The 19,537-nt window shown below is 38.4% G+C and overlaps 1 protein-coding gene across 2 annotated transcripts in view; it reads left to right on the top strand.

Moving 5' to 3' along the window:
- The window catches only part of golm2 (golgi membrane protein 2), a 79,480-nt gene extending 61,190 nt beyond the window's left edge, over positions 1–18,290 (top strand). Inside the window, exons 10-11 of one of the 2 annotated variants that reach the window (XM_080214185.1) lie at positions 5,206–5,373; positions 16,443–18,290. In XM_080214185.1, coding sequence (XP_080070311.1) covers positions 5,206–5,373; positions 16,443–16,525 — 251 coding nt within the window. In that variant the 3' untranslated portion in view covers positions 16,526–18,290. The remainder of the gene's footprint in view (positions 1–5,205; positions 5,374–16,442) is intronic. The other variant, XM_080214186.1, reaches the window with a different exon arrangement.
- The last annotated feature ends 1,247 nt before the right edge of the window (positions 18,291–19,537 follow it).

The raw sequence follows: 19,537 nt of genomic DNA, 5'->3' as shown, positions 1-19,537 counted from the left end.
AATTGTGGGAGTGGGGGGAGCCGTTATACAGTTTAGAGAACTCAGCAGTACCTGTGAAGAAATTTGTCCTGGTCACCAGTGAATATCCTTCAGCTTATACTTACTGAGGGCTAGATAAAACAAAACTGGAATATCTTCCTGAGAAACAATAGGCTGAGAAACTTCAAACTGTAACCCAAGAAAGCAGCACTAGGTGAACTGATGCATTCTATTGGGTAACTCACTTTGCTGCTTATTAGCATGATGCTATTTTCATTGGGATCTTCTCTCTTGGAGAGAGAATTTTTTTCAACATCCTTTTTTAGACAGAATCCTGGGGCAACCACAGATTGGGCTCCTTGAGCAAGACAGCGAGTTGGAGAGTCATGATCCCAGTTATCATGGGGCACACGAATCCCACAATTGATTTGTGCTGGATCACTATTCCTATCCAACACCATAGCAATAGCCATTGTTGTTTTACAGAATGCTGTCATATTAAAACTCAACCACTGCATCTCAGAATTTTTCATCCAAGTGATACCAGTGTGAAGCATGAGCAACTGTTGTCAAACAGATTATTTTGTTCTCCATCAACTTGGTTTTGTCCCCACAAAAGCTGCAGAACCTTCTGTTAGAAGCTGAAGAGCACCATTTTTTAGGTTAATTCATTGCCTCTTGTGGTTTCAGCTACGATGTTCAAATGTATCAGGAAATTAGTTGCAGGTGCACAGCTGGAGTTGGGATACTGATCAGCTATAGCTTAATTCAATCTTGTAGGCGAGAGGGGCTAAACAACTATTTCTGATCTCTTCATGTTGCTTGGTGATTTTGAGTTTCTGACTTTGTGTAAATGGTAAATTAGCTTGGGCATTTTCATAGTAGAATATTTTGTTTTTATGTATTTCAGCAGTAACCATGTATGTAGGCAGCAAGGAGGTGTCAAAGATAACCAAGCAGTGCCACTGTAATTATGCAACAAATTTCAGTTAAATCGTAACTGATGTGACAAGAAAATGTTACAGGAAATAAGTATGAAGTGAATTTCTTGATGTATACAAGTCGATCTCCTGTGGCTTTATGCACTGGGATCTGATTAAACATAGTCTTCAGATGTTCCAGGTTAAAGGTTTTGGATAATTGGTTCAGGCATGAAGATGTGATCTATTTTAAAGTCATGCATTCTATCCTTATTTTAATATATTTTTGGTGTAAATTTCTACATTGACATTTATAATGGATGCTGCCTTTGTAATTTTGTGGGACATTTAATTGCAACCCCTGCTCCTCAGCACCTCAACTGGTGGGAGGGCGGAATTACAGTATGGACAGAAATTTATAATTTGGAAGTTATCTCTATGGTTCATGTTTTCCCCATAGTGTTAGATGCAGGGAATCAAGACAAAGTGTAAAAACATCAGAAGAAGCAAGTTTATGAGTCAGGAGATAATTAAGTGAGGAATGTAATTAGGGAAAAACTCAGGTCTGGAAGCGTCTGTGAAGAGAGAAACACAACAAACAATTAAGTCCAATATGATTTCTTTTTGGAACTCCAAGGAGGAGTAATATTGGACTTGAAACATTAACTCTGTGTTTCTTTCTCTGAAGATGCTGCCAGACCTGCTGAGTTTTTCCAGCATTGTTTTTACCTCCGATCTCTAGCATCCATAATCTTTTGTTGCAATTCAGGCCATTTTTCTAGTTCATTATAAATTCCTGTATCCATACATGGAAACTGCCTCTGTTAATTACATCGCTCGCTTGCTCCCTCCCACCAATACCACTAAATGTACTGGATATTTAGAATTTTGACAAATCTATCAAATACCTTTCCATTATAAATGTGGATGAAGCAATTTAAATTGAAAAAGTAGCCAAGTACAGACCTAAGACTTTAATATTATAAATGGATCTGGATAAACAGCTCTCCCTTGAGCTTTTCATCAGATGCTATTCTAGTCTGACCCAATGATAGGTTGGTTGGGACAGATTTATGTGTCTTCACTCGGTTTAAGGTCAGTACAGCAATCATTGTTAAATATTCAAGAATATCCCATTGATGTTTAAACTGTAGAAAACCAAACGAAATGGGCAACATTTTCATATAATATCTGATCCAGGAATTTGATTTTGAACAACGTAGGTAAAAAATCAGAAGGACATTGTGAAAAAAGGAACTTGTTTACATTTTGTTTGAGCATGCTTATGGTTAGAAAAACCATGGAAATGGGGAGGAAATGACTTTACTCAAGACCACTGAAGTGGGAAGACTGGTGATGAAACCTTTAGCAACGTATTAATCAGAGCTCGCAATTCTAATATGACTATGTCTTAGTCACTTTGTTGAATCATGTGTGCTTTAAAACCTGTTACTTATTTCTCCATGAATACCTTTTCCGTTCCTGCCAACTTTGTAGTTGCCATTTTTATTATGTTACTTCCATGTGATGGGAATGAGAATCTGCTGGGTGGGAAAGATGATTCTTAAATTACTATCAACTTTAAAAGTTGTATGATTTCATTAAGTAGCAGTAGGAAGAACAACTGAGGCACTTTGATTAAAAAAAATTCTTAAAAGCAATTAAACAAATTAAAATTGGCCCAAGATGAAACATTAAATAGCTGGATAAGGAAAATGTATCACATTCAAATAAAGCTCACCTTGTGGTGACTGGCTGTGAGTGGAGTGATGGTCTTACTGAAATTCTCACCAGTTACTTGTTGCACAGCATGTTTTGCATGGTATATGGTGTGTGTGCCTATATTTAAATAAAAATACAAATATTCCTTCCTCTCTGTGCCACTTGGACTTCTCAGGTTTCTATCACTTTGTATTGGCTTTTCCATTATCGATTCAGTTGTCCATATTCATAATGGGAAATGTCAAATTAAATCTGTTCGTGCTGTTTGGCCACTGGCTTCCTATAACTCTCTTCTAATGCTTTCTGAAATTGTCTTTTTTTGGGCTGGTTTCTTTGAAAAAAAAACTGGACTTAGACTTTTTTAGTCCAGAACTAGTATTTGGGTTATTAAATCTGAGCATATGCAGTGTACTAAACCTTTTCAATCAAGAGACATGGGCATCACTGGCAAGTCCAGCATTAATTGTCTATCCCTGATCGGATGCATCAGTACCATTCCTTCCACTACTCTCAGCTTCTAGTTATTATGCACAATTTCTTCAAAATTATTGGAGGGAAAGTTAGAGAATAAACTTCAAAAACTTAACTGAGAAGACGCACATCTTAAAAGGTTTTTGTGCCAAAAAGAACTTTCTAATTGCGCATCTTCTGTAGGCTTAACTACAAAAGATCTATAATCAGAAAATAGAGGTGGGGTAAAGGATATGAAGCATGTCTGTATTCATGTAATGTTACCTCAGTTCTCAAAACATTTTGGAATTGTCTAATTAGCTCACCTGTGTTTTGATTTAGATGTTAACATCTACCTATCAGGCAGAGTTTCTAATTTCAAACACCTAAAATATGGGGATGACAATTATGGAGAATGGCAAACAGTTTACTTCTAATTTGATTTCTATTTAAATCATTTTAATTTGATTTGTATTTATTTTGCTTTGAAAGTGTATGAACCTTTGGGGCAATACTTAGGAAGATGAGCCAGACAGACGTCTTGAAGATGGGCAGCTTTTGACTGTCACTACTTATCCTCACAGGGGATAATAGGGAGTGCAGGAGGCTTGAGATGGATGACAGTGGGCCATGAAGGGGAGGTTGCAGGGGTTGTATGAGAGTGAAGATGTGGTGTGAAGTAATGGGAACATGACTTGAGGGGCAATTTTTTCACACGGAGGGTGCTGAGTGTCTGGAACAAGCTGCCAGAGGTAGTAGCAGAGGTACAATTTTGTCTTTTAAGAAGCATTTAGACAGTTACACGGGTAAAAGGGATATGGACCAAATGTGGGCAATTGGGACTAGCTTCGGGTTTTTTAAAAAAAGGTGGCATGGACAAATTGAGCCGAAGGGCCTTGTTTCCATGCTGTAAACCTCTATGACTGTAGTGAAAGACTGGAATGGGAGCCATTCAAGGCCATATTCTTCCTGCAGCCTTCACCCCCAAACGCAAACTGTAGTTCTTTTTTCTGTTTCACTGCCCACCAACCAAAGGAATAAAAGGATAAGTGAAAAGAGTTGAGAGAGAGGGAGAATGAGAGAGAAAAACAACAACCTGAAGATACAGGTGGTTAGCGTAAAAATAATCTCCTGATTTGATGTGTATAATGCCATATGGAATTGGCTGTCCTAAAGTATACATTATGAATATTCAGCTCTAGATACAAAACACTTTTGTTTGTAATAAAGAATGGTTTCTGAGCAGATTTCATTAATGCTGTCTGCAGTTCCTCCAGAACCAGTAATGATCACTTAAGTAAGCGGATGAAAATGTGTAATTTTTTTCTGGGCTGCTGTTATATTTATTTTTTAATCAAATATACCACCTGGAGCACAATTTTTCACGATCTTTTAACAGAAAATGAGCACTACAGCTTTAGCTTTGGAAACCTTTTCCTCATGTCACCAAACTATCAAAGGTTTTAAGTATAAGAGCCTTGATTATGGCAAACTATTTGAACAACATTGACTTTATCTTCTCTCCAGTTTAGGATTATACAAAGTGGGGTAGAGGAAGTTTGTGTGCAGGATAAACCATTTGGTAGAAAGGCCTGTCTCTTGTAAATGGTTCAATTTTAATCAGACCTTTAAGAGCTGGTGTTGTGCTTCCATCAGCATGCTTCAGACTGAAGGTGATTTCCAGCTGCTTATATAGTTTGCACTGTATTCTGTTTGGCTCCAGTCTACTCACTAGAATTTTAGTTCAATTCTAACTTTGAATAGCACCCAGCTATACAAGAAATTACCACATTAACCAGCTAGTAATTACCTTCACCCTTAAGTGGGCTGATGGCAACAGAATACCAGTGCGTTAAATTGATTGCAAGAAATTGAACCCCAAAATTGCTTGTAATTTTAGTCCAACTCCGAGTTAGAGTTTTCGTGTGCTGCTTCATGTGCACAAGCCCTAATGAGCAAAGATGACAAAGTAGTATTGGAATTGCAAAAGAAAAGATTTATTGGTAGAGCTTCTTTTGACATCTTTTTAAAAAAGAAAACAATTGAAATTCTTTTGTTCTCCATTTTCAACTTGGATTTCTGTCTCTTTTCCCCCTCCCTCTGCTTTCTCTCGCTTCTGACTTGGATTCCTCAGGCCAGTTCTTTGATGAAAATGAATCCCCAGCTGATCCGCAGCATGACTCTAAAGTGGCGGATTATAATGGGGATGATGGTAATGTGGGTGAGTACGAGGCAGACAAGCAGGCCGAATTGGCTTACAATGAGGAAGAGGATGGTGATGGTGGGGAAGAAGACGTCCAAGGTGAGCTTGGGCCTTATTTCCTTGAAACTGAGAGCTGTGCTAAATCTGTGTGTTATCTGCTGAATACCTATTTTATGGCTCCAAAGGACAGGTTTATTTTCATTCAGGCTGGTGTACTTTTTCTAGTCTGTTGCTTTGTTTATATTCTTAAACTGTATACATATTTTATTATACCCTGGTTCTAAGTATTCATAAACTCAAACATCTGCAAACTTAGAGCAACCTGCCATCAGATGAACATGTCAGTCCTAATAGATAGTACCCTTTTTGTTCCTTTATGCTCTCATGTTCTTTGGCTCAGTGGGTTGACAGTGTGCTACTCCCAGGCGTTTGCCAGTTGTCTGGTGTAATGGGCTTTGAGGACCTGTGGAAGACAATCCCCTCTTCTCCCTTCATTTCCCATTGTCAACCACATTGGAATTGTACAAAACACTGGTGAGGCCAGAATAGGAGTATTGTGTGCAGTTCTGGTCGTCATATTACAGTAAGGACATAATTGCTCTGGAGAGAGTGCAGAGGAGGTTTACAAAAATGTTGTCAGGGCCAAAAAGTAAAGCTATGAGGAGAGATTGACTAGGCTGAGGTTATTTTCCTTGGAACAAAGAAACCAGAGGGGTAGCTTGATTGAGCTGTACAGAATTGAGGGGAAGAGATAGTGGCCAGGAGAAAGCTTTTTTTCTTAATGGAGAATTCTAGAACCAGGGTATGTAAATTCAAGATAAGTGGCAGAAGGTGTAGGGGCAGAGGAATGAGGAAAAACCTTTTTATACAAAGTGTAGTGGGTGCCTGGAATTCACTGCCTGAGTTGGTGGTGGAGGCAGAGACCCAAAACTCTTTTTAAAAAGCACCTGAATCTGCACCTTAAGTAATGCAAACTACAGGGCTACGGACTGGGTCACCTGGGGGTTTTCACATGGATAACTTGGGCCAAATGGCCCCCTCCTGTGATGTAACTTCTCCACTGTTTCTATGACAGTGGGCTGGGGGAGGAAGCTTGATTGGGTGGGTATTTATTAATAAATATTGTTATAATATTATTTCCCCCTCTTGCAAAGCCATAATTTTATAATTAAACAAAATAACTTTGAGATATCGAGACCAACTCCCACTGAGACACTCATCAAATATTAGTCTAATTTGTAGGTTGCTTTAAATGCCTGTCATTTGATTAAAAACTATGCCAAATGAATTAAAAGTTGCACAACTTTACAATTTAGAAATATAAATAAAAATTGAACAATATAACTTATGTACCTGATTTTGTAGTTTCTTCACTTGAGGAATAAGCTAATCATAGAAATCCTGCTCTGCATGCAAGATTCATAGAATGGGAGTGTAACACAGCATCTTGTGTGCTGTGTCCTACCTTGGAGGGAATTGATTGTTTTATTGTGTGGTGCAGTGAGCGCACCTAGTTTTGCTGAACTTGAAGTACTTTTGCCATGGCAGGGCACAAATAAATTGTATTAAAATAGGAGCATGCAGAGGTGTGAAAAATAGTGGGATAGGCAGTGAAATGATATAGCATTGCACATTAATGTCCCAGTGGATGGAGTTGTCCCAGCAGTGAGCCCACCTGCAAGTTCTCCATTCCAGCATGGTGGTTGTTTGAGCCATGGAAGGGAATAGAGAGCAAAAGTTGACCAAGGACTTCCTTACAGATAGACTGAAACATAAGACAGATACTCAGGCCTTCTCTTGTATGCCCTCTAGTAGTCAAATGAATAAATTGCGTGCCTTACTTCCCTGCTGGAACCTGCACGTGGGTTAGTGAAGGATAAATAACAAAAACGTTTTCAAAAATGCCTAGAAAAAGAAATGAATGAAATGCTGACTAATATGTCCAACAACATAGAGAATTTTACTTTTTAAATACATTGTCTTTCTCGGCTAGATAAATTGGTAACATTGTATACCAATTTGCAAGTCTAGCAAATGATTTATTTTAATTCAAAGTAAATAATCATGCAGATGACACACTTTGATTTAGTTTCAGTTTTGTCTGCATGATGCCATCTGTTTCTCAACGTACGTAAGCTTAACTCTGGCTCTAGTTTTCCCACTGAATCCTGCATGCAAACCTCAACCTTTCAAATGTGTTGACATTATTTCACCATCTTTCTATCTCCTGGAGTACTAGTTTCAATGTGGTGTTGTGCATTCACGTTAATTATAACTGTCAACTTCGTCTTTGCATCTTGAATGTTTAGTTTTACTAGCTGTTTTGTCCCACCAGTTATTCAGTTATAAATTGAAGATTAATTAGTAAAATGTTAAAATCAGTAAAGTAGATGGGGGGGAGGGAAGAAACAGACAAATTTTTAGAATCATAAGCACTTTAGATTTGTGCTAAGTACAAAATTATTTTAACACCGTTAGGTTAATCCCCCCTTCTCAAAAATGGAATTGTTTCAAGATTTCCTTGTCATCTTGACAATAACATTGCACCAAATTCAACCCCATATCGTATAACCTTGGTAGGATTGTCTCATAATTTGATCTTGGAGTTTGCATACATGAACTCTAATGTTGGTATTTGTTTGCACAGTTAGCATATGAATGGGTAAAAAGAATCCTGAGATTATTCAATTGTAGCATGTGGGGCTTCCTTGTTGGTGCAAATAGTTTGAACAATAATCAAATAATGAATCATTTGCTCAGCCTGGTGCACAGATTCAGATTCTCTTCCTGACAGGAATTTTCATGCTTTTAATATTGGCAATGTTTTGTTTCTGTTTAAATCTTAAAACAGGTGAACTTGAAGCAGAATTGTGCTGAGCAATATAATTGCTGTACGTTCAGTCATAAATGTTATTTATTGGTACTGGCCAGTTACTATAGTTGGTTCCACTGTTTATATCTTCTCATTGAATGCAGATTCTGTTACTTTTGAATATATTCAGTGTCAGTGGGGGGCAGTACTAGGTTTGAGTCCAATCCTTAATTCCACTGTTTTTTTTCCCTTAAATTATAATTTCCCCTAACTTTTGAAGTTGTCTCTTTTAGCTAGTACATTGGGTAAACCTGATATGAAATTTTATTTTATTGGCACATTCCTTTTATTGCAATGTTTCAACAAATCAATTTCCATATCATGTCTCAGTATTGCTTCATGTTTTAAGTTTAAGGAGTAAATTTATAGATGCAATAAAAAGATTGTTGAAATCTGGACCATTTGTCACATTCAAACACGCTCTATCTTGTGGATCTGACTAAAGTGTTGTTTTCCATTTTTGTGTTGCTTTTTAAATTTCTCGAGGATCGCAAGTTAGATACAGGGGAAAGTAATTTATTTTGGCAGTCAAGAAAGTCTATATAAAGTTCCTCTCTCCTTCCCGTTATAACATGCAACTGTTGGCTATTCTGGGTGGGAATTTTGGCCACACTTGCCCAAGACTGGAAAATCTCACCCGAGGTCAACAAGGTTTGTGTCCCGCCTGCTATGATTCCTGTGGTGGGCTGGCAGGCAGGATGGGAAAATTCCACTCTTTTGTCTTCAGTATTCCAGAGGTCCATTCCAAATACTTTAAAAAGTTTATTCTTTCTTTAATATGGGCATTGCTGACTGGACCAGCATTTTATTGCCCATCTCTAATTGTTCTCAAAAAAGTGATGGCAAGTCGCATCCTTGAACTGCTGCAAGCCATGTGGTGAAGGTACACCCCAGTGCTGTTTGGAAGGGAGTTTCAGGATTCCGACCCAGTGACTCTGAAGGAACAGCCAATACATTTCCAACTCAGGATGGTGTATGGCTTGAAGGGAAACTTGCAGGTGGTATAGAAATGCATGTGATGTTCTCCGAGGTGGTAGAGGTTGTGGGTTTGGAAGGTGCTGTTGTAGGAGCCTTGGTAGTTGCTTATAAATAATGCACATTGCTGCCACTCTGCATTGGTGGTAAAGGAAGAGAATGTTTAAGGTGATGGATGGAGTGCCAATCATGTAGGCTGCTTTGTCCTGGACATGCCAAACTTCTCGAGTGGCTTATCTAGGAGCTGTGCTTATCTAGGCAAATAGAGAGTATTCCATCACACTCCTGGCTTGTGCCTTGTAAATAATGGCATGCTTTGGGGAGTGAGGAGGTGAATTACTTGCAGCAGAATTTCAGCCTCTGACCTGTTCTTGTAGCCACAGCATTTATATCACTGGGTCAGTTCAATTCCTAGTTAATAATAACCCCCAGGATGTTGATAAAGGAGGATCCAGCTATGGTAATGCCTTTGAATGTCAAAGGGAAGTGTTTTGATTCTCTAGTTGGAGATGGTCATTGTCTGGCACTTGTGTTGCGTGAATATTACTTGCCACTGGCTCAAGCCTGAATGTTGTCCAGACCTTGCTGCTAATGGACATATTGCTCTTTTAATCTGAGGAGTGTGATGAAACCAACTGATGGTATGTGCACAAGTGTTCCAACCTGAAACACTGGTTTTGTCTGGTGCATTGTTTTTTGGATATTAGTGAGAAATATTTGTGGAAACAGAACTCTGACCTTTCCTTCATTAAACAAACAAATACAAGTATTTATTAAGTAGAAGAAAGATAATATGCAACAAAGAACAGTCTTCCACTTTGGCACATAAACAATAAGCACTTAGTCCCTCAAAGACTGAAAACCCAAATGCATCTGTTTCCTCAGCATCTGTTGTTTCCCAAACAATTAGGCTGGCGTTGTTTTCAGCAGAGAAGGCTGAGGGGGAACCTGATAGAGATGTACAAAATTATGAAGGACATAGATAGCATAGAGAGGAGGAAACTTTTCCCATTTAATAGAGGGAACAATAACCAGTGGACATAGACAGAAGATTGAGGGGATTTGAGGAAAAGCTTTTTCACCCAGAAGGTGGTGGGAATTGGGAATGCGCTGCCACAAAGGGTGGTAGAGGTGGGAACTCTTGCAACATTTAGGAAGCATTTAGATGAGCATTTGAAACACCATAGCATACAAGTCTATGGACCAAGTGCTGCAGTGGGTCTGGATTCACGTGTAGGCCAGACCAAATAAGGATGGCAGATTTCCTTCCCTGAAGGACTAAAGGTGAACCAGGTGGGTTTTGGTCACAATTGGCAATATTTTCATGGTCATCATTAGAATTTTAATTCCAGATATTTTGTTGAATTTGTAGTCGACCCAATTTGTAGAGACCCAAGGGTCTCTGGATCACTAGTCCAGTAAAAAGAACACTGCCACCACCTCCCTCTACAGCTAAGGCTGTTCTGAGCAATGGTTTTGCAAATTTAAAGTCAATGTTCCTAAAAACCATTGTCATCTTGAATATGTTCTGACCCTGCAACAGGGTGATAACCAAGCCAGCTCCTGATGCTGTGATGCAGCTTTAAAGATGAAATCCTTGTTTTAATTGCAATTGTTGAATGAACAATTGCTAATGAATTTATAATGGATGCAGCAGTGCAAGGCTGTTGCCTATTTTTGGAAAAGAGACTTTTTAATCTATCTTGGTTTAGATGCAGAGAAAAAAAATTAGGCAATCTTCTGTTGGGGGAGCAATATTTGCTGCTGTTATGTGTCTAGTAGCTGGGAACAGCTGCTTTCTGATTTAATGTTTACAAATCATACAAGAGCAATAATTTTAGTCAGTTGTTTACCATGTTACAAGCAACATTTATTCTGTGTACTTCAAAGTTATAAATGTACCTTTTAGCTGTCAAAGTCCATTGAGCATTTCTGCATGTCAACAGGAGAATTCATTCCTCACTGTTTGGATCAAATCTGTGGTTGCTCTTTAGATTTCTGAATGCAGTCTTCCCACGGGTCTTCCTTGTTAACAGGGCTAGAATGTTTATGTTGGATTGCAGTCCCTTGTGTCTGCACCTTTTCAGTGAACTTGAATTTACTTACCACAAAAACAGAAGATGCTGATAAACCTCAGCAGGCCTGACAGCATCTGTGGAGAGAGAATAAAGCCGATGTTTCAAGTTAGGATGACCCGTTGGCTCTACTCTCTTTCCACTGATGCTGTCAGATCTGCTGAGATTTTCCAGCATTTTTTGTTTGTTTCAGATTCCAGCATCTGCTTTTGTAAAGGACTTTTTTTTCTTGTATTTAGTCAGACCTGCAACTGAAATGGGGAAGATTAATTTTCATTGAGCTCATGATCATCCTGGTATAAAATGGCAGGTGTTTAGGTTTGCAGAATGAGATTTTGAAATTAAAACAAAGAAAAGAGGTGGTTGTATCACTTCAGATAAGAACAGACATCACTGGATACATCCACATCAGATCTTTTTCCCTTTAAAAGCAATATGGTTCATCTTTTAGCCTGTGTATCTGTGGAAGTGTACTCCAAGGTCCCTCAGCCTTCAATACTTTCCAGGCTCCTACCATTCATTGCGTAATCGATTTACCTTGTTAGCTCTCCCCAAGTGCATTACCCTTGCACTTTTTTCCGGGTTGACTTGCTCTGCCCACTGTTGATCTCCTATGGTGTACATCTATTCTCCTCACTACCTGACTGATCCTTGTCGTCAGCGATCTATGCCTGGCTAAGATGCTGTTTTGAAGAGTTGGTGCAGAGTGGATGGGTTGAATGGCCTCCCGCACTGTAGAGATTCTATGATGGACCTTATCAAAAGTCTTAGTAAAACCCATATAGAGCTCATCAAAAGCCTTAATCAACTCACTTGGTTACCTCCTCAAAAAATGTTTAAATTAGTCAAATGTGACTTTCCTTTGACAAATCTATGCTGACTATCCCTGATTTACTTTTTGTCTATCCAAGTGCAGATGTTTCCTGTCTTCCCCACTACTGATGTTAGACAGATTAGTCAATCCCTACCTCCCTTTTTTAATAATGGGATAATGTTAGCAGTCCTCTGACACTACACCTATGACCAGAGAGGATTTGGAAAATTTACTGCCAGTACCCCTGACATCTCCTCCCTTGCCTTCATCAACAGCCTGAGATGTATCTCATCCAGGTCTGCAGATTTATCCACCTTCTGAGGCTGCTGAGCGTGCTGGTACTTGGTAACTTCCTCTAATATTTCACAGTCCTCCACCCTCATGTCTACACCTGCGTCATCCTTTTACAATGTGAGGACCAATACGAAGTATTCATTGAGAACTCCCCACAACTTCTGGGTCCACATTCAAACTGCCCTATATGGTCCCTAATTGGGCCTATTCTTTCTCTAGTTTATATTTTTTAAAAAAAAGCTATGTTGAGTCCTCTGTATCTTCCAGAAACTTCTCTTTTTATCTTAATCCTGATCTTTAAATCCCCTGACAGCCAGGATTTTCTGGTTCTTGCCATATCGTTTGTCTTTACAGGAATGTTTTTATCGTGTACTCCTGTTATCTCCTCCTTGAAGGCCTCCCTTCTGCTCTGTCAGTTTTATCTGCAAGAACCTGCACCCAGTCTACTTAGGCCAAATAATATCCTATCTTGGTAAAATTATGCTTATTCCTGTGGCTCCTTGCATTAAAATATATTGCATTTAACTTCGCTAGGCTCACTTAAGAACATTGTGGGTCAACCCACAGTAAGTGGATTGCAGCAATTCAAGAAGGTGGCTCAACACCACCACCTCAAAGACAACCAGGGATGGGCAATAAATTTTGGCCAGCCAGCAATGTCCATGTCCCATGAATGAATAAAAAAAACTAGCCTGTTTCCTCTACCTTTCAGACTCACTGGCATTTTAACTTTATAGTTCTGTCTCAGTTTATTTTCCTTCTGAACTATTTGTCCAGATTCCACCCCCCTACCGATTAGTTTAAATCCGACCAACAACACTAGCAAACCTCCCCACGAGTATGCTGATTGTATTCAGATGTAACCTGTCCAAATTGTACAGGTTCCATATCCCCCAGAGCCAGTCCTAATGACCAGGGATCTGAAGTCCTTCCTCCTGTACAATCTCTCCAGCCAAATATTGATCTGCCGTAGCATTCTGTGCTTCTACTCTTGTATGGCATTGAGAGGGTTAACCACAAACCTCTCAGCCTCCTGGTTACTCCATAGTGTTGTCAGCTGCCGGTCAAGCTCCAGAGCCTGGAGTTTGTGTTGCTCCAGTTGAAGGCGTTTCCTGCACACGTGAACATACAGACCACCAGGAGTATCTAGGATTTCCCGCATAGCACAGGATGTGCAAATCACAGGACTGAGTTCCCCAGACATAATTAAATGGAATGTAATGTACCAAAGAAGTCTTATTCTTACGTCAGACAAACTAGAGCCCCCTAACTCAATCAAATGAAGGAATTTAGTTTTGAAGTTTTAAAATAAAGTTTTTAAGCTGTACTTGCAGTCTAAGCTAAAATCATAATCTGGTTATTTTCCTATTGCTTATGTTTCTTTCCTAAATGTACATAGTCTTTTTTTACAAGTGTTTTTCCAATTCTCAGCTATTTATTGACCTTCCCTAACAATAACAGCATCTACTTCCATTAGCAATGAATGCTGAAATTCAGTTTGCCTTCCTTATTACCTGCTGCACATGCATATGAACTGTGATTCATACATTACAACATCCAGCTCTTTCTGCGCTGAAGCATCTTGAAGTCTCTATCCATTTAAATAATAAGTTGCCTTTTTATTCCTCTAACCAAAATAGATAACCTCATACTTATCCATGTTAAACTTCTACCACGTTTTGACTTATTCCCCTAACTTGTTGATGTCCATTTGCAAATGTCCTGTTTCCTCATTGCACATACAGATGACGATGTGGGAAAGCAAATGTGGCTATAGTATAATCTATTCCTGCATCTCGATCATTAATATAGTTTGCAGATAGTTGGGACCCGAGGATCAAATCCTGTAGCAGACTACTAGTTACAGCTTGCCAACCAGAAAATTTATTTATCCCACTCTCTCTGCTTTGTGTTGGGATGACTTTTCCTTGCTATTTCTTATTTCTATCCAGACTAATTCTGCATCTTGATCTCCAGTCCCAGTTTCATTTCTCACTACTGCACTGATCCATTCCTTTACTAACAAAGCTACACCACCTCCTTTTCCTTTCTAACTATTCTTCTGAAACACTGAATACCCTTGGATACTTCGCTCCAAGGTCTGGGCTGGAATTTTCCGGCTGTTCACACCCTGCCAATTTGTTGCTCAACCAAAACTCCATTCACTGCAGCGGGACCAGAGAATCCTGTTGGCATGATGGGGCATTGGGGAGAGTTACAGAACAAAGAGATCTAGGGGTACATGTTCATAGCTCTTTGAAAGTGGAGTCACAGGTGGACAGAGTGGCGAAGAAGGCAATCGGCATGCTTGGTTTGATCAGTCAGAACATTGAATACAGAAGTTAGAATGTCTTGTTGAACTTGTACAAAACATTGGTCAGGCCACACTTGGAATACTGTGTGCAATTCTGGTCACCCTATTATAGAAAGAATATTATTAAACTAGAAAGAGTGCAAAAAACATTTACTAGGATGCTACCAGGACTTGGATTGCATTTTAAGGAGAGGCTGGATAGACTGGGTGTTTTTTCTCTGGAGCATAGGAGGCTGAGGAGTGATCTTATAAAGGTCTGTAAAATAATGAGGGGCGTCCGCTAGATAGTCAATATCTTTTCCCAAAGGGGAGTCTAAAACTAGAGGGTATGGGTTTAAGGTGATAGGGGAGAGACACAAAAGTGTCCAGGGAGGCAATTTTTTCAGAGGGTGGTGAGTGTCTGGAACAAGCTGCCAGAGGTAGTAGTAGAGGCAGGTACAATTTTATCTTTTAAAAAGCATTTAGATAGTTACATGGGTACAATGGGTATAGAGAGATATGGGCCAAATGTAGGCAATTGGGATTAGCTTAGGGGCCTTTTTTAAAAAAAACGGTGGCATGGACAGTTGGGCCGAAGGGCTTGTTTCCGTGCTGTAAACCTCTATGACTGACTGTATGAACAGCTGGAAAATTTCAGCCCTGATCTCTCTAACCATATCTCAGTAATTGCCACCGAATCATATCCCTTTGTTTTTTTTAATGCTATTAACGCATTAATTTTATTCAAATGCTATGTGCATTCAGATGCCAAGCCTTTAAATTTATTTTATTATATATGGTATTATATTTATATATTACTATTATTTATTCTATTTTTTCCTACTCTTGTATGATTCCCTAATATCATAAGTGCTCATAAATACTAGCCGCTTCTCCAACCCCACCAAGTTGCACTTTAATCACAGGCTGTAGAGAGACAGAGGCTGCACTGTAATCTCATTTACACTGACCTATAATGAACTAACAACAATGTTGTGATCATATCACTTGTCCTCATTTATAGCCTGTAAAGTACTGGACTTCTTGGACCTCAATAAGAGACTTGAATGCATTAATCTTAGAATATAAGGATCATCATTCGTAGGATATAATTGTTGAAGAACTGATTCTGAATAGCGAGCATTATATTTATGCAGCTTGTCATGATTGTTTTCCTGGGCAAAATATTGTTAAATAACTGTGGCAAATGTTATAAATTGTCTTGCTTGCAATGGTTGTTGTATTGCTTAACTCACTCCTTGGCTGCAGACAAGGTTTCAATTTAATTGAATTCTTTTGTGGATCTGTGGGGTAAAAAGATCCTGGCCTGGTGCTTGGTTATACTAACTAAGAAAAGATTAGGATTAATCTCTCTGTGCTGGGTTAGAGAATATCAGCCGGACAGCTTCATATATACTGCCATTGACTTTAATGTTTGTAGGTTGAGGAGGAAAAAATCTGTGAGGTTTGCTGTCTTCATTTTGATCTAGTCTTTACTCCTGGAATGTATGCACATAATAATGATTGGGTAAAGACAATCTGGCTCAGTTGTGATTGTCTTCATAGTCAACTATCAGTGCCTACATTCATGGCTAATAACCAATGACTGAAGTCTGGAGCCACAAATCAATACCATCAGAAGAGGACAGGTGGAGAAAAGGATAATTCTAAATATAGTTTAATTTCCTTTTTTTAAATGTCATATAGTTTTCACTATATGAAAAGTGTAGTTTGACCCAATAGTTAGAATTTTGGACTAATTTTTAAAATGTGTACTGTGAATTCACTTCTAAAATACTTGATCTTGATTTCTAATTTTGTCAATCCTCTCATTTCCAATCTCAGATGAGGAGGAACAAGACCTTCCAGGGGGCCTGAACAATCCTGCTGCGTATGAAAATCGCCGTTTTGCAGTTGACGGTTTGTAACTGTTTGCCATGGAGTGGAATCCAGGTTTATAGGCTGTGGAGGGAATCTTGAATCTGACTCTCAACGCAATAATGCAAAATCGTTGTACAGTATGCCATGGCCTTTTTCTTTTTACAAGTGCATTACTTGACAAGTTTGAGAACTTCTGGTGTTGATGTCCGGTGAAATAGAAGGTGATGCAGACTAATACTTCTTAAAGATTATAAGCAAATTGTTTAATTGATTTATAATTGCAAACATGTGGTGGGGGGAGGGGATTTCATTTACCTCTGTACATTATTTTGTATATTTTGTACTTTTGAAGATTTTATGAACAATTTAGTTTTCATTTTGAGAAAAGTTTGGCATTCACAAAACCATTACGTAAACATAATAAAATCAGCGAAAATGACTGTGTCAGGTTAGCAGTAATCTGCTATATTCAGGTTAATCAAAGTAGCATTTGAGAACTGATCTGTTTAAATTTACTATACTTAAAAAAAAACTTAGCAACTAAATAGCTGAAACATTTTGCGTTGTACAGCCATCTACAAAATTTAATTTTGCTTAGTGAAGTTTTTGCATTGTGCTGTGAAAACAGTGAATATTAGTCATAGAGGTATACAGCACAGAAAAAGGCCCTTTGGCCCATTATGTCTATGCTGGTCAAAGACCAACCACCCAACTATTCTAATCCCATTTTCCAGTACTTAGCCCATGGCCTTGTATGCCCTGGCATCGCAAGTGCACATCTGTAAGAGTTATCTCCTTGGTTCTTTGGTAGAAGTGATGAGAAGCTATTGTGGTGATTTGAAAGTATTCTAACTTTAACACTAAAAGAAGGTATAGATACTTGTTTTGATTGAACCCATTGCAACAGAGAAAATTCACCTGAAAAGTATTCAATATAAGCATTGTTTGAATATTAATTTTCACACGCATTCCTTTTGTTGCTTCCATCAACTGTTTATTGCTATGTAAATTTAAAAAGGGGACAGCAATGAAACTTGGACAGTGCTACCTACAGACAGACATGGAATATGCACTTTGTGAAGAGGTTGCTGAATTGAAGAGCAGTGTCACAGTGGAACTCAGTGTTGTAAAAAAAACACCAACTTGAAAAATTGTGGTGCAGCGTGACCCTCCTTTAGATTGTTGTTGTTATTACTATTGGTGAGTAGAGTACTAATATATCTTTCCTAATGAGTTAAATATTAGACATCTTTTCAAGGGGAATTGGAATGGACAATAAATGCTGCCCTAGCCAGTGATGCCCACATCTGATGAATTAATTTTTAAAAAAATCTATTTCCACTCCACTAAGTGAGCATAGGCTCTTTTGCTTGACATAAACTGACATTAAATAAGCTTTAAAAAGGCTTATCACACATGTTTTGGGTATGGTTTACATTCCTTGAGATACACTTAACCACTTTTCCTCCTTTGGGCTTTTCCTGTGTTATGTGGGATTGCTGGTTGATTGCTCCTTCATATCACCATAATGTTTTTGGATTTAACAGGTGGTTTTGCAGCTGGTTGCCCTTCCTGCCATTAACACTCCCCTTTTAAAGGGTTGGGAACTGTCATTGAATCACACTGGTCTGCCTGCTGGATTCTTGCATGTCTAACAATCCATGGAGTGTGACTTGAACTGGGTCATTAGGCTCAGAGGTAGAAGAACTTACCCATTCAGCCACTCCCTCTTCCCATCCAATAAACTAGTGAAATTATGCTGAATCTTTTCCATGACTTTAATACCCTTCCTATATTAGGATACCTAACTTGTGAAGAAAACTCTTAAATGTGGCTTTAAAGTGTCTCATACGGAACTGAAAATCACCACAGCGGTTTCAATATTGTTTCACCCTCTAATGAGTTAGCCAGGTGGTAAAATGTTGCACTATCACTTTTAAAGTGAATGTTGTAGATTTTCTACATTGTACAAAAAAAGTATAGCCCTTTAATTTACTGTTGAAGTAGGAAGCAAAAAATACTGTGAAGACACAATTTGCAGATTTGGGAAAATCTAGACAGACTAGAAATGTATTGCAATATACTATCTCCATGAATTTGAAATCTTGTTTAGAGTTAGAATGTTCATTATTAGGTGTAATAAATTTGATTGCAAAGTTTGTACTTCAAAAAATTATGTTCAGAGCAAATATTGGGATTTAAAGTGTAGAAGAATAGTGCATTTTACCTTAAGCATAATGAGCTTAAAGGCTAAAATACTCCAGTATATCTTCTGTGGAATAACTCAAGAGTCACTTCAAGAGCAAACTTTGTTATGGCCCTTCTAATCTCATGTTAGGTAAGGTAGCCCTCAATAGAAGTGATAATACATCTTCCGTGAATTGTGGGATCCCATCAATACCATTTGAGTGGACACTGTGGAATGCAATATGTAAAATATTCATTTTTAAGGAAGTGATTAACAATTTAATAATGGAGAGTGAGTAGTACAGCTCATAATGAACCTTCTGGCCAATCAATTACTTCATTTTATGGTTCCTTGCATTATCTGAAGCACTAGATTGAATTACACCGTTTCTAACTTGCTTCTGGGTATCTTATTCTGCAATTGGCAAATTTAGTCATGTAAACAAATATTAGTAGTTCCGCCTCTGTGTGCAGCTTTTTAGGGAGGGCTGGGTTGTTCTTTGCCCAAGTCAAATAATTACATTGGATTTTTGTGCTTCTGAAATGTTTCAACCGTGTTGTAAAACTGTAAAAAGATGCTGCATGGTAAAATGGTTTATGTTCCTCTGATTTGTTTACAATACTTTGAATAAATGATTTACTTGAGTTGGTGAAGAGTGTGTTTGTGAAATGCTCTTGATTAATACCTGCATTGTTTGGACTGTCTACCAGAAATGGCCTTGAAACAAAATGTACGTCCATTTCAATACCTTTTAAAAATAGTGTGAGGAGTTCAGACTTTGAGATGGGAAAATGGAGAGAATATGTGGACTTCTCTGCAACTTCATCTACATCAGAAAATTCTAAGTGTTGACGAACATTAACTTCTCAGC

Source organism: Carcharhinus amblyrhynchos, chromosome 28, assembly GCF_965287045.1.
Source record: "Carcharhinus amblyrhynchos chromosome 28, sCarAmb.v2.hapA, whole genome shotgun sequence".
Taxonomy (NCBI): domain Eukaryota; kingdom Metazoa; phylum Chordata; class Chondrichthyes; order Carcharhiniformes; family Carcharhinidae; genus Carcharhinus; species Carcharhinus amblyrhynchos.
Note: the sequence above shows the minus strand (reverse complement) of the source record. Positions and strands in the feature narration are given on the sequence as shown.